We start from the raw sequence: 24,841 nt of genomic DNA, 5'->3' as shown, positions 1-24,841 counted from the left end.
TACAGAGCAACACAAACTGTTGTTATTTCTTTTGGGGGGGGGAAACCCTGCTTTTCACAAAACATCTTTTAAAATTCAAATAACATTAGCACAAACGAGAAACAACAGAGGAAATTTTACAACCCAGTTTCACCTCTGCGCAGCTGCTTCTGCTCTCAAAAGGTGCTAGGCTACTGGTATGCACAGCGTTAAACATTACAATATGCTATGAACAAACCTTAATAAGGTCAAAAATAGGACCCCTCTGCAAAAAAAGGGTGGTTTTGGCAAATTTGGAACCTCTTGCTAGTGTTACAAAGAAGCTGTGACTCTAAAAAGAAATGTCAACTTCCGCTGATCCACACCCTCCCGATCCACTTTCAAATCCAAGCACAATCCATCGTGAAATAATTTTGTGCAAGCACCACTGAAGCAAGAGGGAATTGTGCAATAGCACTACTGAGGTTCAGTGGCTATTTTTTGATGCCACAGCAAACTAGAGCTTAACACGAGCCCAAGCACCAAACTTTCTCCAACCCTCTCGTGTTCTGGTGCAGCCACAAGGAGTTGGAAAGCTTCTTCTTCCATTTTTTTCACAGCAGCCTATTGCATACTCCTAACTGAGAAACTGTGGTTAATCTTAACTATGGTTGGATCAAGCTGGCACAAACCATAGCCAACATTAACCAGAGTTTGTCAGCTGGGAAAACAGAACAGGCTGTGGTTAAAGCAAAAGTAGAAGCTTCCCAGCTTCTTCTTGTGGGTGCACTGGAGAAGAAGGAAGTGTACAAGATAGAGGTTCACCAACGATTGCTCCATCCCTCTAAGCTATGCCCAATGAGTCACGTGCAAGAGAAAATTATGGTGAATAGCATCCTTACCTTTCAAACAGTAATTCTAAGAATCAGTGTTTTTTATCTAGCTTTCACATTAAGAAGTACCTTTTCCGTTTTTACTTACCTTTTATCTCACTGAAGAAAAACTATTGAGCTGGTCGTATACTTGATGGAACAGTGAGAAACTCATCCCTCCCATCAGTTCAATAATCACCATACAGCATATTGCTAAAGCTATCCAATAGGATATATCTATAAATATATATTTATATATATTTATATCAGTGCCATTTTGGTTTAAACTCTTTATGTACACATACAGTCTTTTTTCTTTTTACAAAGTTCCATCAACAAGAAACCAAAGTTGCTTATTTATTCTGAATACCAGAGACACAACATGGTCCCCATCTGACAGTCCACTATAGGGAAGTGTTCTTGAGATGCTGTGTCTGTAGAGGCTTTACGTGATATTCATAGATCTTCAGTGCAGGTCCCAGTTTTAATGAAAGTCCAGTCAGCACATCATTCCTCGTCATCAACAGTAAAGATTTCCCATCAATTTCCTAAGGGTGGAAATCAATAAATATGTCAGACAATTTATGAAAGCAAGAGGGTGTCAAAACCTCAAGAAAGTAATGCACCTGGAAACTGGAACAGCTTGCAGAGTCATCACCAAGCCCAGGTCTGCACTGTGGCCAAAGGGGCCAGCATGGTCTTCAGATCCAGCAAATGCTACTTCCCCTTCCTCTGAACAGGCTAGGTCAGGCTTCCTCAAACTCAGCTCTCCAGATGTTTTGAGACTACAATTCCCATCATCCATGACCACTGGTCCTGCTAGCTAGGGATCATGGGAGTTGTAGTAGTCCATAAACATCTGGAGGGCCGAGTTTGAGGAAGCCTGGGCTAGGTCTAAACCAAGACTAAGGTTCCATGCCAGCCAGAGGAATTATGTGAGAATGAGTGTGGTCCCTGAGAAACAGTTCCACTTCCTGTCCAAATACTTCCAGGTCATTCCTGGGCTTACGTCACACTGAGGAACCATCATGGGTCTGGTGGTTCTCAGAGAGGACCAGAAAGTGTAAAGTAAGGGAGAAATCACATAAAGGAAGAGCTTCCTGTGAGTGGGCAACTCATGTATAACAGTAGCTTCTGGTCTTTCACCTGCCAGCTTCTTTCTTTTGGTATAGTCTGCCTTAGTGGATGGGAACTCCAAGAAAACACAAAACCTCCCACTGGTCTCCAACCACCATTCTCCCTCACATTCCACACAACTCCCCCAAAGTCCTCACCACCTCCATTCTTATATGCCCATTTCCTGAACGCTTCTTTCTGGTAGCTTTTTTAATAATAAAAAAATCTTGTCTCTTGTGCACCTCCAGTTGGTGTACAAGCAGCTCTAGTGAACTGGGAACAGGTGATGCCATATACAGCAAACCTCGATTGACCCAAATTTACTCTTATGGTACAGCAGCTGTCAGAAAGCAGCCAAACACGTGACCGTTAAGGGCAGTTATTGGATTGGGTATAGTTTTCTTACCTGCCTCAAACCTCAAACTGCCACGGTGTCTTTACTTACAACACTTACCCCTGGTGAGCCAGTATAGTATATAAGTATAGGGGCAGTGTTATGAGCAAGAACCATATATAAGTGCTTTTTTAAACAAATGAGGTTGCAAGACTCATATCTTGGTGAAAGTGTGGTCTCTGTGCAAGCACAAAATGGCTGCCATGGGCAGTCAAAAACCAGTGAGGGTATACTGGATACCAGTGAGTAGTGTCACACCAAAAGCTGTTGCACCAAAAAGCTGTGTGTATAGCTTGTTTGAGGAAGGCACACCACGGGATTCTGTGTGGAGTGGCAGTATACTGACTGGCCAATTTGTACCAATCTGAGATTCCTTATACTTGTGATTTACATCTTATATTGGCCTGCTAATTAAAAGGCCGTGCTGTTATTTGTTGGAAGTGTGGCATCAGCTAATATTAAAATAAAACTTAATCTTGATAAGAGTTTAGCATTCAAAATGTACCTAATGAAACATACCTGACTATATTTTCAATTAACTTTAATAGACTATGCTTTGCATAAATCACACATGGCAAAAATGATGTTGACAAGCTAAACTTGCATCTATGAATTCAGTATTTTATGAGTCTAACATGCCAATTAGGATCCCGCCCCTGCCTGTTCTGCTGTGGTCAGATTCTTGCGATTGAATAAAATTTATTGTTCAAGCTTTCAGGCCATTACAAACAAAATACATGAAGATGTAACCAGTATTAGTAAAGCCACAAGCATGTCCACATTTGTAATTACAACAACCCACAAAAATTCCATATGTAGAACCCTTTTCAATTATAAATATGTATGGCATTTAGCTGTAGAGGTCACAAACGCTGCCACCCAATGAGAATGAAAAATCTCTGGTCCATTCAATCAATGCCTGTTTACTGGAGATGCAAAAACATTCTAGGAAGAATAGGTATTCACAATTTGTTTCTGCGGAGAACGCAGGCTGAATAAGGTCCTTTAACAACTTACTGCCACAGAAGCTGCTGCCCAAATACTTATTCAGGGAAAAATGCTTACTGAACCGATAACATAATACAGTCATACCTTGGGTTACAGACGCTTCAGGTTGCGCGTTTACGGGATACGGATGTGCCAAAACCTGGAAGTACCGGAACGGGTTACTTCCGGGTTTCAGTGCTCGCACATGCGCAGAAACACTAAATCGTGCTTCGTGAGGAAGCATTGAATCGCAACCCGCATTTGCGCAGACGCGGCGCTGGGGGTTGCGGACGCTGTGGGTTGCAAATGTGCCTCCTGTACGGATCACATTCGCAGCCCAAGCGGCCACTGTATGAGGTACCACTTTTGAGCTGGGAAGCAGCACTTCATCTTCCCAGCGCTTAGTGGACAGACACCCGCAATGTTTCTCTCCTTTCTGACCCTGCTGGATAGTCCACAAGCAGCACACAACTTTCAACTTTTAGCATAAGCTAATCCTCATACATACCCTTTTGGTTTGGGCAGAAGCAACACATAAAGTGATTTGCCACTTTATGATGCTGAGTCAACACCATATGCCTGATCTCATGCAGGTGCCTGTGTTTGATCTCACAAAAACGAAAGGATGCAGACTTAGGGAACCGGGTGGTGTATTCACCAGGAGACACTGTTACTAATCCTCAGTGCTTTGTTTTTTTCTCTGTCAGAGCGTGTCAGAGCGCAGTTCCAGCACCTCTCAGGTGGGCACCATTGCACTCTATAGACACCTTCACCTCTCCACTTGGAAACCTGAGCTTTCATTGGGTGAGATTCTCAGGCCTCAGATTGCATTCAACAAAAAGGGGCTGTAAACATGCATTGTTGCGAGGCTCAGTGTCCAGACTGCATTTAAATATATACAAGTGGGATCTACAACAAAATGTAGTACCGTTCAGGATTCCAGCCAACTCCGTTCCACTTCCTCCTCCCTCTCCAGTTTTCAGTTCCCTGCCCAACAGTCAGTCAGCATTCTATCGCCACTGAGAACGCTCAGTTCTCACTGCGTAGTAGGGATCCCCCAACCCTGAATTTTCTTTTATTTTTGGCACTTCTGCAACTGTTGTGGTTCATATGATGTCATGAGTGGGGCCAATGGGCATGGCTAGAGAAAAAGAGCTTTGCAGGCCAAGTGTGACTTGTGGGCTGAAGTCTCCTCACGCATGCCTAAATAAAGTTCATGATGAGACTGGGGGAAGTTTTTCTAATAAGCTATTGCCCGCCCAAAGGTTTGCCCGAACTGCCAAGCACCACAAAGCATTTCCACCAGCCCATCACACAATGCGAAACACAGCACAAGCTCCTAATAGGCTCAGTACCCAAGCGTAGCAGCTGCCCCTTACCAATTTACAGCCGGGAGCCCTTCAGTAACAGATGGGCTGCTCCTCAACTTCAACGCGTTCCTTGCCGTCCACCACAATTCTCTTGGTTACAACCTTTTTGCCGTCCACAACCTTGCTGGTGGTAATGATGGACTTGAACCTTCCTTTCCTGCCACTGTGGAGAGCAGTGCAGGAACAGCCACCGGTGATCTCGGAGCCAAAGGAAGTGAAGCCGGTTCCCGCAATGGGGGACACCCCACTGATAGAGACGGAAAAGCTGCTGTCACTTCTGGTTCTTCTTCTTCCGTGGTGGCCTCGCTGGTCGCCGGAAATGTCGTCAAGCAGGTCGTCAAAGATATTTAGGGAAAAGGTGTCCACCCCCTTGCGTACATCCAGGGGGGATCTGTGGAAACTTGGTTTGGCGTCGAGATGCCCTTTGTCTCTCTCCTTGTCTCCAGACCCACCATGCCTGCATGTACCTCTGCCTCTTTCATGCCACCCTCTCTCATGTCCGTCCCCTTTGCGGGATCGGTCATAGGCATCCCTCTTTTTAGTATCAGACAAGACCTCGTACGCTTTAGAGAGCTCTATGAATTTCTTTTCTGCTGCTTCCCTGTTCCCTGGGTTTTTATCTGGGTGCACCTTTAAGGCCAACTGCCGGTAGGCTTTCTTAATGTTATCCGCAGACGCGGTTTTTTGCACTCCCAGAACCTCGTAATAATTCACCATCTTTTCCCAACCGTCTTAAGCATAAATATCCGCTTCGTCTGTTCCTGGCAAATATCTGAACAATATCCCGATTATGTCCTGGCACCTTGTCAGTCTCAGAGTTGAAAGGTTATTAGTACACATTCCAAAAGAAGGCAGGCCTGAAATAACATGAAGCGCTACATGTCTTTGTGTGCACCAGCGTTGCTTAGGGTTTTAACAACGATATCCGAGGCACTGACAAACAGGTTGGGGGCAGGGGGAAAGCTGCTTCAACATCCAACGACTGATTTCAAAATGGTTCAAACAGTCCACTGTCAGGGAGAAATTGTGACATCGCTATGACATCAGCCAACTGCTAGGTTTCAGCCATTTTTATTTGCATACTGCAATTTCATTGGCTATGAGGGTGGGATGCCTGCCCTTCAGAATTTGATGACATCAGAGAATAACAGCAATATAAGGATGAGCACAGATGTAAGGCACTTTGATTTTGGAAAGTGGCCAGGGGATTATACTTTCTGCTAAAGTACAAGATATGAAAAGATCTGCATTTATTCATATACCCACGGAGCCAGCTGCATTGCCAAGATATATGTTTTTCATAGGCAGACATAATAGCAAAGCTGTAGACACAGCATGTTAGCAACTTTTTGGGATAAATTTAATGAAAGAACTATCTTCAGATAATGAAAATTAAAATTGTATAATTTCCTTTGAGGTTGTTGGGGTGTTTTTAGAAGCATGCAGAGCAGATGGTATCTGAAAGGAATGTTTCAAGTATGAATGGCTCCTGAATTTGTATCTGGCTGGCTTCTGCTGCTGTTTAGTAAAGTTTTGACATCTTCTGGTTTGCTGATTTTCACTTTGGCTATTAACAGGGAACTTTTCTTGCCTGCATATTCAGAATCCCAACAGCATCTTGAGCTTTCGCGAACTCAGGGTTAGAAGTGCTTATACTAATCCACAATAAACAAGCACCTGAATTGCGTTCCTCTTTATTCTCCTCCCTACAGGACCTCCCTTTAGCAACATGGATTCCACTCCCACCGAATCTGTTCACCAACTACTAGTGGAAGGTACAATCTTCCACCCACGGTTTTTCTACGGCTGTGGTGACTATACACTGCTCGCAAACCAGCCATATATAGGGAGAAGACTTCACACCCCACAAGCATTGTGGGAGTAGCCGATTTCTGTTTACTCCTTCAGACAGATGTTAAAAATCATTATTTATCACCAAGTGTTCCTTGATAGCCGGGCTCATTGCTTTTGCTCTTGGTGTTGTAAATATCCCCTCTAGCCTTTCAAAAAAAACCCTTGTTGGTATTTTGCCGTTTTGAAATTAATTCACTATTAAACTGTGCTGTGTTGTTTCAGTTTTGTTTACTTATTAAGAATATTTTTGTACAGCCGTATCATAAAAATATCAGGGCGGTGGGGTGAAGACAACTGAAAATGCAAGTAACCATTAAAGTGACTGGCTAATTAAACAGCTGCAAAGTTTTGTAGGACTAAGTTTTGTAGGACTAAGAGTAGGGAGACCCAGGTTCAAACCCCTGGTTACGAGGTTTTCACCTCCATTTCATTTTCAGGAGTGAAGAAAGGGTAAGTTTGGCTAAAGCGAAGGATCATGAGAAATTGCTCTCCTGCCTCAACCTCGTGTATAGTCTTGTAGCTGATTTCCCTATGTTTGACCTCCTTGCCAGCAGGGTCACGAGGATCCAGAAAGTTCATTGACTGACTCAGCAGGGTTGCTAGGTTGCAGTGACGGCAATAAGGCAAAGCGATTGGTAAACAAAAGGTCAGCAAATAAATGTAATAAAAGAACAGACCTTCCCATCTAATTAGTGCCCAGCCGGAAAGGGAGGGAAGCAACTGGGCGGAATGAGCCAACACAATCAACCCAGCCATGTTTGTGCCAGTCTTGTAAAAATACTACTGCAGCAAAGTAAGATGAAGTTGTAGAAAAGCGACTCCTACACCTTTGCAGTAATGAATGAAGAGCCCCTGAAGGAAAAGGCAGGAGTACAAGTATGCCATGAGAGAGTCAGCAAAGGGTGTGTGGCTGAATGGTGTGGGTTATGTTTTGTCTTTGTAAGGCTGCTGTTACAGGCTGGCAACCTCAACTGGGAGTTCTGCATTGCTAAAAGCTGCCTTCCTAACCAGCAATTCCTGAAGATGCCATATTTTCCCCGCCTCTGCACCAGAGGGAGGAATTTCTGGGCACCTTGCCAAAGCTCAAAATTCTGCTAGGGCCCTCCCCCTCTTGACCCCTGAGCCTCTTGGGCTCCTGCTCCTTGCTGTGCTCCAATTGCCCGTTCCCACTGTCCTCTCGGAACATGCAAGCACCAAGGAGGGAAAGCACTGCCTGTCCCATTGCTTGCCCCCTCTCCCTCTAGGTAGCTGTGCACATTTGGCCCAGAAGAAGCTAATGGGCTTCAGAGCCGAGGACAGGGATGGGCCCCAACGCTCTCTCTGGCCTCGTCACTGTGGCATCCTCAGGTCACCTTCATCATTGCTGCTGCCAGAACATCCTCCCATGCCAGGGCAGTGCTCTCTCAAGGAACTGCACACACCGCCAATCAAGCACTAGCTCTCTCCAGGGTCTCTGTGATTTCAAGGCTAGCAGTTGATGCCAGTCTAATTGATGGTCCTGCTGTGCCTTCCCAGCCAAGCTTCCTTGGCAGGAGAACTTGGAGGATGCCTTACATAAGATGAGTAAGTAAACCCTGCTGGGTAAAAGCAGGGTTTTCATCACCCGGCCACGGCAGCTAATCCAAACAGGACAATTAACCAACTTACAACTGTAGTACTATGGTTACGCAAAACCTATCGGCAGCTGCCGCCCCAAGTTATTACTTAATGTGAGCTGCATCACAGTCTGAAAGCAGGTCTGTGGATCAACCCCAGCCATCATGCTGGCGGCAGGGTTTAGGTCGGCCCCAAACTATTTTTGGGTACCAGGACTTAAGCCCCAGGAGATTCCAAGTGCACTGCTGAGCGCGGGCAGAACACATTTCGGGTAACAACATCCTCATCCATCCAGCATCAGGGGTCGGAGGGTGTGATTTCAAATTAACACCCTATCCCCTCTCTTTTTTTAGAAACTGAGGATAGGGGATAGGGGCAGCCAGGCTTTCTGATGTCCCCAGCTACAGCTTGGGCCAGCGAACAGGAGGGAGGAGAGTGGTTGTTTTGACACAGCTTCCCCTAACCAGGTATCCTCCACTTGTTTTCAAACAACCACAATTCACATCAGCCCTGCCAGTTTGGCTGGGGGTCAGTTTGGCTGGGAAAGGCTAGTCTCCTGCCTACGAGAAGGTCTTCATTCCTTTCTAAATCTCCATTTCGGATAAAAGGCTCAGCACTCTCACCTACCCACACCTGGGTACTGGAGAAATCCAGCCGCCCATCGTTTTCTTCCACACAGAAACAAACACATGCATGACTCCAAATCCATACTACAACTGAGAGTGAAGATGAAAAGGATGTGCGGAGGTTGAACTGCTAAGAGAGCGGCAGTGCAGCAAATGAAGCTTGCTGGGTTTCTTCCACAAACCAGAAGTCACACATGGGTTGGATTTGGCAAATGCAAGGACTGCACAAAATAAATAAAAATAATAAACAGTAATAATAATAATAATGTGATTCAGCTCACGTTTAAAGGTAGGCCTATGTAATTTGTGCTTGCTTGACAGAACAGTACACGAACTGAAACACGGTCATCCTTGGGGAGTTAAACCAGTGAAAGATTTGCTACCTGAGCCCTGGCTGAGCCAGCATAGCTTCACCTCAGCCAGGATGAAGGACTTATGCTAGCATATCCCTGGCTGAACCAGGAGGAGGGAACTAGACCAGCTCAGCTGGGACAGCTCACCACCCATCTATTACTAACTTGCTTAGTAATATCTGGGTGGATCTTGGGTTTGGATTATACTGTAAATGCATCCATTTCATTTTTGTTGGCACTCCGTTCCATCCTGTGCGGTGTGATGTTTTTCTTCTAAAAAAAGAACGCCCAAAATATTTGCATTTATATTGTATGCATTTCCCTCAAAATACACATTTCCCCATGCTTTCCCATGCATTTTATGAGCATCCAGACGGTAAAACACATATTTTTCTGCACCCAAAACTTTTGCGCACCTAAACTGCATTGCAAAATGAGTAATCAGATCGGGAGCTGTGTTTTGATCTGCCAGCAAGTTTGAGACTGTTAAATTGGGTGGAATTGCAGCCTTAAGCGTTATGCCCAAATTCACAAATGTGGTAGAGCCAGGCAGTTTTGCCAATAAGCAATCCTAGACATGCCTGCTCAGAAGTTAAGTCCAGTTACGTTTACTGGGGCTTACTCTTAGAAACAGTGTGCATAGCCTTACAGGTGTAATCATAGAAACACACCCCTCCCCTCCAACTATGCCATGTTGGTCTTCTAGAACAGAAGCAAAGAATTCAACTAATTAATCCTTCTGTGACAATTGCCTACACTGCTTCTTAGGAGTGTCCCCAGGCGCATAGGCAAACAGTTACAAGACGGATTGTCCAAACAGATTTACCTGCTCTTGAAAAGCATGAGCCTGTTCTTCAAAGCCCACTGTTCTGAAATAATTCACCACATCTGTAACCGCCCAGTCAGCAGGATCAGGTGGTCTTCCATTCTCTACCAAGCTACGAAATTTTAAAAAATGCAAGCAAATGTTAATATTTGTGCATCGCACACATGTACCAGGTGCTGAGTAACTTAATGCTCCCTAAGAGAGAAGGGAAACTCACCTTAAGGAAGGAAAGGCAAGCTCACCTGCGTTCTAACCCTCACAAATGCCTTGCTGAGTCAAGAGACCCGGTCTGATTTTAAGCCTGTGCTCTTCTTGGGTTAAACCAACAAACTGATTTCTTTCTTGTGCTTCCAAGGCCCAAAGTAAGGGGATTTCCCACCAAAGACCCAAAGTCAGCTGGGCTTACGTTACAAGTGGGATAGAGAGTATTTCTCTTTGCGAAGGAGATCCACACAAAAAAATCAACTGCTGCCCCTCCACAAACAAAAGCAAACATACTGTTGACCAGGCACAGGCAAACTAGGCCCTCCAGATGTTTTGGGACTACAACTCCCACTGGTCCTGTTAGCTAGGAATGATGGGGGTTGTAGTCCCAAAACAGCTCCATGCCTGCTATGCCAACCCATCTTTGCAAGCCACATGAAATTTGGGCTGCATGAAATTAGGCCCAGGACCACATGGGCCGCAGGTTTCCCACTACAGAGCTGCCACACCCAGCACATGTAAACTACGTTCAGAAGTCGTATGTGAGACATGTGGTCAAATTTCCTGTGAAGATTCGTTCTCGCTACGCAGATGCCCCTGCAGCTACTTTGCAGAATGCAAGCACAGTGTCTTGGTCTTCTTTCAAGAACGGCTTACAATAACAGTTAAAAGCTTGTGGAATTTGTGGAACTCTATTCCAGTTCAGGTCAGACAGACGCTTTCATCCCATTGAACTTCCAGCACCTAATGAAGACTTTTTTTTAAAAAAAATAAAATCCAGCAGCTATTTCAATTGATGCCTGATGTTACAGTTTTAAATCTCTCTCTCTCTCTCTCTCTCTCTCTCTCTCTCTCTCTCTCACACACACACACACACACACACACACAGACAGTATCTTTGTTAAACCACTTAGACTCATTGTAGTGAAGTGGTATATAAATTATTATTATTATTTCTTATTTATTGAATTTATATACCGCCCTATACCTGGAGATCTCAGGGTGGTTCACAGAATAAATCAAAATATAAAACCACAAAATACATAACCAAAATAAAAACAGCAACCCAATAACCCCCTCCCCCCAAAACCCACCTTTTAAATGGGGATAGGATGTCAATCAAATCAACCAAAGGCCTAGTTTAAAATGAACGTTTTTGCCTGGCGCCTAAAGCTGTATAATGAATTATATAATTGTTTAAATAAACAATAAACAAGTTTGTGTACGTGAGATCTTATCTTGAGGCGCACACACACACACACACCCCACGGAAGCAAATAACACATAGATGAGCACTGAACTTGGCACTCTAGTTCCAGAAGTGGCTTCTATGCCGTGTGAAAGCTCAAATATAATGCAGAGCAGCTTAACAGTTGAGGGGAAAGGGAAATGGAAAAAGCAGCTATGTGAATGCAGCGTTCAAACAACAACAGCCCAATCCGCCCCACCATGGACTGAGAACATTTTAAAATCCTACTTGTAATCCATGCCACAAAGTGACAAATACTTAACAGAGGAAGACATACATCACATGTAGACATCTAAAACTCAGTTTCTGCACTAGCTAATTATGCTTCCCCATAGCTTCTTTAAAAAAATAAAAATAAAGAAATGACTCCATTAGCATCCGACTCCTAATCATAAGAGCCGAAGGGCAAAGGATTTAATCTAAGCTGGTCTGGTTTTGATTTCCTCTGCTGCGAACCTGATACAAGGCTACTAATTGAAAGGGATTTATAAGAGGGTGTTTAGAAGTGTAATACATGGATATTTGTTACATATTAGCAGATTGCATTTGTTATCTCCAAGCAGGAGTTAAAAATTAATGGAAGATGCTTGCCAAGACTGGAGCCTACGAAACAACATGGTGGAATGAGAACATGCTCTTTCACCATCTTCTGGTAACTACATGAAGTAAGTGACTTCCCCCCACCCTTTTCATCTATGTAGATAAGTTACGTACTTAGGTATTACAACATAGCTTCATCAACATAATGCCTAGAGAGCTGAGACAGAAAAATATGTGCATCTAAACTGGCAACCTAAGCATCAGGATGACAGCCAACAAGGGTTATGCCCATACATTATGTTATGCATTTATCAACCTTAAGGGGTGGGTCCCAATTTTAGAATCATAGGATTGTAGAGTTGGAAGGGACCCTGAAATGCAGCTGTCCCATACGGGGATTGAACCTGCAACCTTGGCATTATTTCAGCACTATGCTCTAACCAGCTGAGCTGTTGAACTACAATTCCCTTCAGCCCCACTGAGCATGGCCAGTGGTCAGGGATTATGGGAGTTGTAGTCCAAGAACATATGGATGGCCACAGGTTCCCCTTCTCCAAGGTTGATGGATGCACAAATTATGCAACATGTAATTTTCACCTATGCTATCATATTATAAACTAATATCTAAAAGAATTAGTCCAGCAAATAGAAATCATGTTGATGTGCAAATGCGAGGTGTGTTCAGATAAGAATAAGACCAGCTCCCCCAAAGTGTGCATGCCCCCCCCCTTGTTTCTCCGATGTGGCTGTAAAGAGTTTGGAAGTTTGCCTTCTGTTTTTTATTAACCACAGCTTATCCAGGCACCTGGACCTCACAGATGACACCAAACTGGGAGGGGTGGCTAACACCCCAGAGGACAGGATCACACTTCAAAACGACCTTGACAGATTAAAGAACTGGGCAGATTAAAGAAGGGGGTTGGACTCGATGGCCCTTGTGGTCTCTTCCAACTCTATGATTCTATGATTCTAACTGTTAATCGTAACTACAGTTGGTTTGATACAAAGCAACTTTGCAAGTTGCGGTTTAGGGAGCCAGCTTCTTTCAACAAACCATAGTTAAGATTAATTTTGGATGCAACCTCAAACAGTGTTTAATTGAATTAAGCATTTTCACACCACCTTTCATATGGCAGCAAAAGGCAGTGCAAAATACAAAAGAAAAAAAACGTTAAAATAGCCTCTACAACAATAGAGGACATAAGGCAGCAATGATCAAGACAATGCAAAACACTGACGTCGAATTCTGGAACTAAGCACTGGCCAAAGTCTCGGTATGTAAGTATGTCTTCAACGGGTGCTGAAATACTAATAATGTTGGCACCTATCTGAGCTCAAGGTGGAGATGTTTTGACTGAAAGGGTGCCACCACAAAGAAGGCTCTTTTTTCTGGTTGCCCCAAAATGCAACACCACTAGGACAGCCTCCTCAGCTAACTGCAATGGGTGAGCAGAGCAGTAAAGGAGAGGTGCTCTTTCAAGTAACCTGCTCCTAAGCTTTTCAGGGTTTTATAGGTCAGATCCAAAAAACCTGGTTTGGCAGCTAATTAGTGGCCAGTGAAATTCTGTTGGGAGTGTGTGTGCAGCATGGCTACCCAGTAAGTAGCTTGCAAACTCCTCCTCCTGGCTATGCCAGAGATTGTGAAAAGCTTCAGCTGCCACTTTCAAAGAACATTAGAACACTTATGAAATATTATATATCAACCCTTTAGCAGCAAGTGCAACCAATTGGATTATTTCAAGGTATGGACTCCACCACTGAACTACAGCTCAGTGGTCTTAATATCAGAAGGCTGTGGGAGTCAGCAAAGAAATATCATCTACTGTATCCTTGTTGACGAACTCTCAAGTGTTTACTATAGGACAAAAATATTTTGTCTCTGTCTAGTATGGACCTATTGGTTCTAGGGCTACGATGCAAATGAAACTTCTCATTTACCAACAGAAGTGGCATCCGGATAAACTACCAACAAGGATTACAAGATGCAATCCGATGTCCCTTTCAGGAATCCGCTCCTGCAGCTGCAGATGGGACTTCCACCCTGAGACTGTTGCTACAGTGCCACCTACTGGCAGGCAGTTCCAAATGCACTCAAAGGAGCCAATTCCTTATTCGAAATTTCATCCTCCAATGGCTTCTGAAACCAAGGAGGATAGCGAAGAGAAGAGGAATAAATGAATTCCTACTATCCTCTTGATATATTCCGTGTCTTCCACAGTTAACACTATGAATTACTGTTGATTTGTACTGCAGAATGCCTTAAAATAACAACAACACTATTGCATTGAAGCATTTAAGACATCAAAGGAAAAAACAATCACTATGGCATGTGCTTTGCTAGTGGATAAACGACACAACACACAAACCACAGAGGACAAATACTGCCATTTTAATGCCAACTGGTTGCTAGGCGCAATTTTGGACCAGGTTCATGAACTCAGAAACCATGTGTGTGTGTGTGACCCTATTAATTCTCCTTTGTGACTTTCAATAATCACAAACATGGTGTCCTTTCAGACACCTGATTGAGGTGGCTCTGCTCCTGCCAGGAGAGTTGATTCCTGCAGTCCCACAGCTGTGGGGCTATGCATTTCTGCAGGGGTCATATTTCCTACCCCATGCTATCTAAACATCTACATGAAGCCACTTAATGTGGTCATCCAGGTAATTTGGCGTGAGGTGCCGTCAGTTGAACAGATTACACCAAACTATACTTCTCATTTTCATCCAGTTCAGCTGGTGGTGGGTAGAAATACTGAATCAAATGCCTGGAGATTACTGACAGACTAGATGAGGGGCCAATACACTGACCTCAATCCCGACAAAACAGGGATGCTATATTGATGGATGTTTTCTCTAACTAGAGCACCTTTCAGGTGGGTTCTGGCACCTCTCAGGTGGGCACCATTGCCACTCTAAGAGAATGAGGGAGGTGTTTGTGGTGAATTCCGGCACCTCTTTTCTCGAAAGAAATGGCACTGACTGTTCTCAAAATGACTGTCCCAAGGGAACCACTTACTTTTCTGTGTCGAGAGATCCATTTTCCTTGTTCTCCATGTCAATGGACAGCATGGGGAGGCCAGGAGTGTCTTTTATGTCAGGAGCTAGATTAATAAAGATGAGAAAGAAGAAAGCTACACTGACTTGGAAGCTATAGCTAAAGAGTACCTCAACAGAGGAGATCAAACTTTGATTTTCCCCTTGAAAAAAATCAGATAAAAGTGGTGGGGAAGCATCGCCCACCCATGAGTCTTCAAATTACATTATCTCTAAAAGAAAACTTGGTAAATTCTGTTTGAAGCTTCAACAAATGAGATTGCCATATTGTCAATCGGCATGAAGTGTGTTCCTCTGGCCGTGGACTGTGCACGAAGACTTTAGGTCCGCTTGCTCAGAAGGGCACTTGGCAGCCTTTGGGTAAGACGTTTCCCCTCAGACACAGTTCCCCATCTACAAAGACCCAGTACGGTATAGTGGTTAGAGCATCGGAATAGGACCTGGGAGACCAGAGTTCAAATTCCCATTTGGCTCATTGGGTGATCTTGGGCCAGTTGATGCCTCTCAGCCTAATGTACCTCATAGAGTTGTAGGGATTAAATGAGGGGAAGAATCATGTACACCACCTTGAGCTCCTGGGGGTGGGGTGGGGAGGTGGGATATAAATGCAGTAATAAATAATGTGGAAATACAAACAATATCATTGTTGTGCAGAGAGGAATGAAATGTGTGATACAATCTGCCAAATTGCTAAAGTAAAAATGATACTCAGCTACACTATTTCTTCTCCCCAACACCAGTCAAGTTACTTGCCACCCTCACATTAAAAAAAAAGTGTAAAAACAGTATCCTCTGTATTTTTCTCATTCCACAGGTGAAGCACAAATAACCCGACTCCCAAACATCATAGAATTCTTTATGCAACAAGTGAAGCATCAATATAGTGCACTGAGTCCAATTTCAACTGCTTCAACCCAGCTGGGTAACTCTTGTGAGAAAAGTACCACATTTCCCCTTCTCTAAGACACCCCCATGTATAAGAGGCCCCCTATTTTGGGGGACTCAGATTTAAGAAAATGGGGGGGGGGGATGAGAGATATATTTGTGTATAAGACGCCCCCCTAATTTTTGACATTATTTTTTAGGGGGAAAACCTAGTCTTATACATGGAAAAATACGGTAGGTTTCTCACAGTTGGCATCAGCAACACATATGACAATATACATCCCTATCAGTATGGCAGTACTTATGGCCCCACGAAATTGGCTGGGTTTGCATGGGAATATTCATCTCACCTCCACAGTGATGTTATTACGTACAACTGAACCAGGACCAATACCTTTTCCATAAACACTCTTTGGGATCTCCCGGAGTTCTAGGGCAATTATTTTTTTTAATCAGTAATGAATAGAATACCAATTAAGTTATTTCTCTTGGGACCCAGTTAGTGAGGTAATTTTAATTTATCCATGTGTATATTTCTATCCATGTCAACATTTGTGGAAAAGAAATACACACACAAAGCTGCAGCAACTGTCTTCAGGGCTTTAGCCAACTTTTTAAAGATGTTCTCTCTGCCCATTCCTGCCAAAATGATTTTGGTAGCAATGATTGCAAGCTAGAAGACCTTTCGTGTCACTGAACACCACCCTTGCTAAATTTTAAAAAAGCAGGGGGTGGACTTTAGAACTGACTTCATTTATGGCCTCTGGTATAACTGCCTTTTACTTTTTTTAAAAAAATGTGGTTTGAATTTGGTATGTTTACATTAACAATACTTAAGGTTATCCACAGTTTCTTGGGTTCAGACAGAACAGTAAGCTGTGGTTAATGAAAAATATAAGCAATCACTTCCAGTTCCTCTTTGTGGCCATGCCAGAGGAGGAGACGGCTGGTAGGGAAGGACATTAAGTTGAAACAGACACAAAAATGGAGATTCACAGCTGACTTCTTTGCCTCAAGGCAGCAGTAGTGAGGGGCTCATCTGAGGGGGAAGTGAAGCTGGGGCAATTTCATCAGGGAATCAATTCCTTCAACACTGGCTGCCTTGCCAGAAATTGCTATCCTTTATTCACTCAGGGCTCCTTCAAACGTCTTTTTTCATTGAGCTTTCGTGATGATTTGTCCTCATGATGGTATCGGGGCAATTAGCTCTAAGGTGAGGGAGAAGTGTATACATGGACTGCTTCTTGGCGGCTCTGCAGAAACAAGACACTTTTCCCGCCATTTTAGCAAGCCTGGAAAAGTCAGGGTAAGGGGGACCTTCTAGCTTGCTCAGAGCTGTAGCAAAGGAAGGCTGATTTGCAAGTTTTGCAGCTGGGTTTTCTAGCCTTTCTAGGTGGAAGGTCAGCAAAAAGGCAAGAGAAGGCAGCTGAGGAAAGAAGAAATAGCTACTCCACTCCTGTGATGTAAAAACAAACAAACAAAAAACAGGCAAAAGGAAACTTTTTCCTGGCAAGTGGGGAGGTCAAGTAATGCTATCCATCGTTAATCTGACTGAAAAAGGAGAGAGAAATTCAAACCTGCGAGTTTGTTTTGAGTCGCTGATTTTATGACAAAGGCAGAAATATTAGTTAGGGATATTGTTAACTTATTAGTGTGAGTGTATGTTGGGTTTTTCTTAAGGATTATTTGTTGTTTCTTGATTGCCTTTAAGTCTCTTTGGAGAGAGAGGTGGCGACGGATTTATCTTGAAAACAACATTAAAAAATATTTGCTGTGACCATATTACTACTACTACTACTACCACCCTTGTGAACAGAATAAAAGGTTTTCATAGAAGTGAGAAAACTCAAGGTACCATTTTTCATGGTTCTCTACATCTGTATTTTCAAAGCAGGCACGAAGCCCCAGGTATTTAAGATTTGCATATGTTTATGCAACTCAGGAGAGACGTCTAATCCCAAACCAGCTTATTTGGATAGATCTCTCATTTAAGGATATAACCAAACGTTTGCTGTTGTGGGCATGAAATAGAACCAAATGATTACTTTTCCCTCATGAAGGCAGTGCAGAATTCTATTAGTACTCCCAGCCAGCCAGCCATGGCCAGATGCAAAATAATAAAAAAGGCAATTATGAATTGTTAGTTTATATAGAGGTACGGGGTAATTGTCCCTCGGTACAGATTTGCCTCCCTGCCACAAGATTTGAAATCCAGTCAGGTCCAGGCATCCCTATGGGCCGTTAGCCATGACTGTATACACATTCCTCATATGGTTTGACATCAAATGTTTCTTTTCTCTTATTCATTTATTGCACCAAAATTACATGTTACGAATGAGCCCCGAGCTAAGAAGTAGTGAGGTGTCCGGCTGGGGAAGCAGGTCACTACTGACTGACCAAGGTCACACTCTGTAACATAAGCATGCCTAAACAACCAGGTCAGACAGTGCTTTGGGTACTTATGAGATGTTATTTGCCACCCACTCAACTCACCACAGCTGGTCAGGATATGTTTGGATTTGCAGGATGCATGAGATTCTATATGAGATTCTACCCAGCTCTCTGTAGGCTCAAACACATTACTGGACATAGGGCCCCAAATTAGCAAGAATCCTGGCCAGCCCTCTGTATAGTTTTGCAGATTTATATAGCTGTAGCCTAGGGAAAGGTAACATTTTTAGCTTGTTCAAAACATGGCTTAGCATGACCGACACCTGTTTAAATGCCACTTGTGACTTTATTGAAGCTAAGCCTGTTATGGCGGGTGTGTGAATTGAAAAGCAGAGGTTTCTTGGTGGCGATTCCAAAGCTTTGAAAGTGCTGTCTGCTCTTGCAGGGGACTGTTGGTTTGTTAGGATCACTCATCAGAGGTCCTTCTTACAGGTAATCTCACCATTAGAGGTAACCAGATCTTTGTCGTGGTAACACCCAAACTCTGGAATGTTCTGCCCAGAGCTCCCCACTGGGCACCAAATTTAACACCGGTTTAAGGTGCAGGGTTAAAAATGGTTTGTAATTTGCCCAAGCCTTTTTGTCTTAGTAAATTTGATGCTGCTTGGAGTTTTCTGGGGGTCTTTTCTTTTTCAAACTGCTTTCCTGCTGGTTATCAATATGCAGTCGTACCTCGGGTTGCTAACGTGATCCGTGCGGGAGGCACGTTCGCAACCTGCAGCGTTTGCAGCCTGAAGAGCCGCGTCTGCGCACACGCATGATTTCATTTTGTGCTTCTACACATGTGCGAGCGCAGAAACCTGGAAGTAACCCATTCCGGGACTTCCGAGTTCGGTGCGGTCCGCAACCCGAAAATGCGCAACCCGCAGCGTTCGTAACCTGAGGTATGATTGTATTTTTCAGTGTCTGCTTCTTATTTGTTTTGATTAGCAGGAGCCATCCTGAGAAATATCTCAACTTCAGCTTTATAAATAAGCAGGTAAGTAACTCTGATTTGCCCAAACTGCTCAACTCCTAAGACACACACACACACACACACACACACACACACACACACAAACACACTCCACATTCCCCCTTACTCCCGTGCACCAACAGTTGTGAATTGTTCTTGAGAGCAATCCCAGGGTCAATTCTGGCTGTCCTATGTTAAATTTAGAGAAGTAAGCACTGGGTTTTTCGGGTTTCTTTTTAACAGAGTAATATGGAAAAGAGGGTTCAAAAGGCTGAGGTATAGAAAGGACTATGCATTTAGAAAATGGGAGACAAGGAACACGGAATTCTATGGGTATGCATATACTGATGAAATGGGAGAAGACCCCAAGTCTACTTCTGTCTGAGAAATTCATTTTGCCAGCATCTTGAAGCACAGATTTATTTTTATTTCATAAAATGTATACACCACTTGAATGAGGGGGGAAACAACCTTCAAGGCAGTTTACGAAATGATAAAACAAGAAAATGAAAATTACAACAGTACTTTACAAAAGTGAAAATATTAAAACAGATTAAAATTACCTCGGCTTCCTCAGCATCTGGGCAGGCTTATCTAAATATGAGCGTTTAAGCAGGTGCCAAAAAGAGTACAGTGAACGCACCTGCTCGATCTCAACAGGCAGGGAGTTCCAAAGTGTAAGTGCTACCAAATTAAAATGCTCAAGTTCTCACAAATGTGGAATGGGTATTATGCAGCACCTGTAAGCAGCGCTAATTCCGTCCATTGACGCAGTCAAGTGGACACACGTGGGGCAATGTGGTGAAGCAAAAGATTCCTGCACTGTAGAGGGCTGGACTAGATGACTCTTATGGTCCCTTTCCAATTCTATGATCACGTAGGTAAACTGGTCCCGACTTCTTAGGGCTTTATATACTAATAGGTTTTATATCCTCAAGGGAACTGGCAAGATATCACAGCTTTCCTCTGAGGAGTTCCAAGGTGGCACATGTGGTTCTCCACACAAACACCTCCATCTCACCTTCACAACAACCCTGACTTATGTGAGGATTGACAGGTGGTGACATGCCTAAGGTCACCTAGAGTTTGTGACTGAGTAGGGATTTGAACCTTTGTTCTCCCAAGTGCTGGTCTGAGATTCTAACCACTACACCATTCTGGCTCTCATCTTTGGGTATGATCCTATGCATACACCTAAAAACCAGACAGCCCAGCAGCCTTAAGTCCCCTGGTCAATGGATGGGGCCAGTTTGCACTTCCCTGAAGTCCAGAGTCTTGCTGGCTAGAGTGACGGGGAGAGGGGGAACTGTGATGCACCAGAAAACAATCTGATTTGCCACACTTATGGTATCTTAAAAATATTGAAACTGCCAAGTTTTCCTGATACTGTATCTGCAATTAGCACCCATTCATTCTTCTTAATCATCAGTATGCGGATGATACCCAGCTCTACCTCTCTTTGAAATCAGAACCAGTGAAGGCGGTGAAGGTCCTGTGTGAGTGTCTGGAGGCGGTTGGAGGATGGATGGCGGCTAATTGAGATTGAGGTTGAATCCTGACAAGACAGAAGTACTGTTTTTGGGGGACAGGAGGCGGGCAGGTGTGGAGGATTCCCTGGTCCTGAATGGGGTAACTGTGCCCCTGAAGGACCAGGTGCGCAGCCTGGGAGTCATTTTGGACTCACAGCTGTCCATGGAGGCACAGGTCAAATCTGTATCCAGGGCAGCTGTTTACCAGCTCCATCTGGTACGTAGGCTGAGACCCTATCTGCCTGCAGACTGTCTCGCCAGAGTGGTGCATGCTCTGGTTATCTCCCGCTTGGACTACTGCAATGCGCTCTACGTGGGGCTACCTTTGAAGGTGACCCGGAAACTACAACTAATCCAGAAAGCGGCAGCTAGACTGGTGACTGGGAGCGGCCGCCGAGACCATATAACACTAGTCTTGAAAGACCTACATTGGCTCCCAATATGTTTCCAAGTACAATTCAAAGTGTTGGTGCTGACCTTTAAAGCCCTAAACGGCCTCTGTCCAGTATATCTGAAGGAACGTCTCCACCCCAATCGTTCTGCCCGGACACTGAGGTCCAGCTCCGAGGGCCTTCTGGCAGTTCCCTCACTGCGAGAGGCCAAGTTACAGGGAACCAGGCAGAGGGCCTTCTCGGTAGTGGCGCCCGCCCTGTGGAATGCCCTCCCATCAGATGTCAAAGTGATAAACAACTACCTGACATTCAGAAGACATCTGAAGGCAGCCCTGTTCAGGGAAGTTTTTAATATGTGACATTTTAGTGTATTTTTCATCTTTGTTGGAAGCCGCCCAGAGTGGCTGGGGAAACCCAGCCAGATGGGCGGGGTACAAATAATAAATTATTATTATTATTATTATTATTATTATTATTATTATTATTACTTAAACATAACATTTTCCACACAAATAATAAATTAGCACTGGAAAACTTTTCGCCCTACATCACTGAGTGGGGAGCAAACTGTGTGCAGCTGCTCCTTCTCTAGCTTGTGGATGGGGATAGGATCAGTGCTTCCCCCCCCCCAGGGGGTATTCAAGGATACACAGTACCAGCACCTCTTTTGTTGTTGTTAAAAGGTGTGGCACTTATAGTAACAACTTCATGGTGAGTACCGGCACCTATTTTTCTAGGGGAAAAGCACTGGATAGGATGGTTTCCCCATTGCCATGGCATTCTTCCTGAGAGGCATGAAGTGAAATCTTGGTGTCCTGGTCAAAGGTTTTCAGCTCTGGAGTCCCAGGGTTGGTTGGTTGGGGTGTGTGTGCCTGTGTGCTCGTGTGCATGTTATTACAATATGTTGTAAGCAACCTTGAGGTTCATTTAATCAAATAGTGGGCTATAAACCTTCTAAACAGGTATCTAAAGAAACACGTATCTACTTAAGAGCAACGGAAGATACCTACAGGAAGAGAATGGTCAGTGAACACAACTATTGGCTTCAAGCTCTTAACCTAACTACACTTTCCTGGAATTCACAGGACACTTCCTAAAAAGTATTTTTTTAAAAAAATAAACTTTTTTAGTATAGAAAGAACACTGAACTACCATGACCCACGTTCCAAAGTGGTCATAACCTCAAGCAAGCTTAACACAATCCTCATTCTCAACTGCCACACAGAAGAGTTCAGAGTTTTAAAACAGGATCTCAGAAGTTTTCCATATTAGGTGCATCTAATGTGTTTGTTTTAGATATAAAGAGAACTCATCTTTTTTACTCACACCCCCTCATTCTTTCCATTCTGAAGCTGCTCAATTATCCTCCGTGAATTTCCTTCCAGTAAGTTCCCTGACTGCCTGGGTCTTCTACCTTTAAAGCAACAACAACAACAACTGCTTAAAAGCAGCAATATGAATGTACGTAGTAGGCACAGGGAGAATTTAGTGTCAATTTCCTTGTTTTATATTGTGCACCTGAACATAGGCTGTTTAATTTATACTTTTGAAAAACACAGCTGAGTGGGAAGGGAGTAAAGTTTGGGTATGGTGCTTTTGTAGGTGTGTCATAACTTTTAGTGCCAAAAAAGCTTTCTGTCTCTAGTCTATCCTCAGAAATGTTGTGAGAATTGGAAGTAAAATCAAGCAAAACAATGTTTTTATTTTATTCTTAAAAAAAAAAAAAAACCCACACAGATAGAGAAGTAAGCCTGCTAAGAAGTCATTCACCTAATGTGTAGTCCTAAATCCCTAAACAGCTTTTAACCAAGAAGCTACAAAGCTTTTAACATCCTTCAAAGTGCCAACACCATGTTATGATGAGAGGAAGAAAAAGAAGCTTCCCACACACCATGCAAAACAAACTTTAAAAATAATGCAGCAATGCAACTAGAATTCAAAAGGGATTTGGAATAAACCAAACGCTAACATTTCTTTCTTTCTCTCTGCAATGATTTTGGAGGGGATCAGTTGCCTGAAAAGAAACATGTAATGAAAGATTGTAATTAATATTATATATATATATATATATATATATATATATATATATATATCGCACATCAGGGCTCCTCCACTTTTCTGCTCGACTACATCAAAGCTTCTCAAGGAGGAACAGAAATAGCTGGTGTTTCCATAAAACGGGAGGGGGTAGAAATCACTACAGTACTTGTGTTTTCACAGCTCTCGAGTGTGTAGTAATCCTCCCTGAACATATTTTCTTTATCCCTTCGGGATCATACTCAGTGCATCCCCAAGTCTTGCTTTTCCAGTTTTCGATTGGCTAAATCTTCCTAAACACACATTCCAATATCAAACATGCCTTTTTGAAAAGCAGCTGCTTTTAGGGAAGCGCTCACCATTAACTGGGTCAGGAACAAAGAACTGGGGGTAGAGGGGGAGGCAATAATTAAAAGGAGTGGGCCAAACAACAACAACACCACCCCATTGCAAACGGAGCACACAGCAGAGCTCACTTACCTTTTTTCATTTATACATGCATACATAGCCAGCAAAAGGCTGCCTTCCTCCCAGCACAGCGGCAGCCACATGCAGAGTTCCAACTAGAACACGGGGCAGCCAATCAGAAAGAAGCTGTCATGGAGGGAGGCATGCTGGGAACCGTAGTTCAGAACTCCAGAAACCTGCCGCTTTGGGGGAATGAATCGTATTTATAGACCCGATGCGAAGGTTCTTGAGCTATATAAGGAGAGGGAGCCCTTGGAGCTGCTGAGCACGCTTCCTCGGGAGTAAGCTCCACTAAAATCAATGGAAGCGGCTTCCAAATAAACGTGCTGAGAGCGAGGACGTTAAAAAGAAAAGGGAAAAAGTCTGCAAACCCGTTGCTTGTGATCCAACATATACAAACCACGCATTTATAAATGCGCTAAACGCTGGAATGAGGGCGGGTGGGTGGAAAAAGTGAAATGGGTGGGGGCGCTGAATGAAAGCAAGTTTGGGCTTGAGCAAGGAACTTAAAAAGTATTTATCCTGAAACAACTTTTCCTACTCTTAACATTGCTAGCCTGCTTATTAGGACGTCTGAAAACATGATTTTAATGACCTACTTAATTGGAGGACAAAACATTGTAAATGTCTTAAAAAGAGGCGTTGCTTTTGCTGCAATGGGGGGGCGTTCAAAGCTCATTGAAGGAGGAGTGAGAAATAAAGTAGAGCTCTATCTAAACACTTGAAAGCAATGAAGTTAAGGAACCATTGCTTTTTTGGAAAGTGAAAGAAAGAAAGAAAAATGCTGTGGTTATGCATTACTCGCCCTTTACCCCTAAGGTCTCCATAGAAGGGAAACCCTAGGGAAACCCGGGAGAAGTCGTGACAAACCAAACCCAATCTGGAGAAGGCGTTTTCTCCTCGTCCACCTGCCTTCTAAGGTCAGCACAAGCCTGCTCCTTACCTGGCTCCATGGATTACACGAAGCTTCAGCTTCAAGCAGCTCAAGACATAAGGAATTTCGTCGCCCGGAATTACAATCAGCCACCTGCCTCTCTCAAACCAGGTAGGCCGCTGTTCTTCTGCCCCAAAATCAGAGCTGCTCTTCCTAAAGTGGCCAAGAGGGGTCATAAGAATCGAAGG

General features: G+C 43.7%; 1 protein-coding gene across 11 annotated transcripts; it reads right to left on the bottom strand.

The window, feature by feature from the left end:
• Positions 1-1,174: 1,174 nt before the first annotated feature.
• Positions 1,175-24,820, bottom strand: SAMD13 (sterile alpha motif domain containing 13). Of its 11 annotated transcripts, XM_083445091.1 has the most exons (5): positions 24,663-24,820; positions 22,541-22,628; positions 14,965-15,049; positions 9,953-10,064; positions 1,175-1,378 (listed from the first exon to the last, which is right to left on the bottom strand). In XM_083445091.1, the coding sequence occupies exons 2-5, from the start codon at positions 22,557-22,559 to the stop codon at positions 1,235-1,237; spliced, it is 360 nt and encodes a 119-aa protein (XP_083301217.1). In that variant the 5' UTR covers positions 22,560-22,628; positions 24,663-24,820; the 3' UTR covers positions 1,175-1,234. The 11 variants fall into 11 exon arrangements, with proteins under 11 accessions (XP_083301217.1, XP_083301218.1, XP_083301219.1 ...); XM_083445092.1 differs by lacking the exon at positions 22,541-22,628 and having other exon boundaries at positions 24,663-24,819; XM_083445093.1 differs by lacking the exons at positions 22,541-22,628; positions 24,663-24,820 and adding an exon at positions 23,732-23,847.
• Between the last annotated feature and the right edge of the window lie 21 nt (positions 24,821-24,841).

This window comes from Podarcis tiliguerta, assembly GCF_965153285.1.
Source record: "Podarcis tiliguerta genome assembly, chromosome: 6".
NCBI classification, from domain to species: Eukaryota; Metazoa; Chordata; class Lepidosauria; order Squamata; family Lacertidae; genus Podarcis; species Podarcis tiliguerta.
The sequence above is the reverse complement of the archived record's forward strand: the minus strand, read 5'-3'. Positions and strand labels throughout refer to the sequence as shown.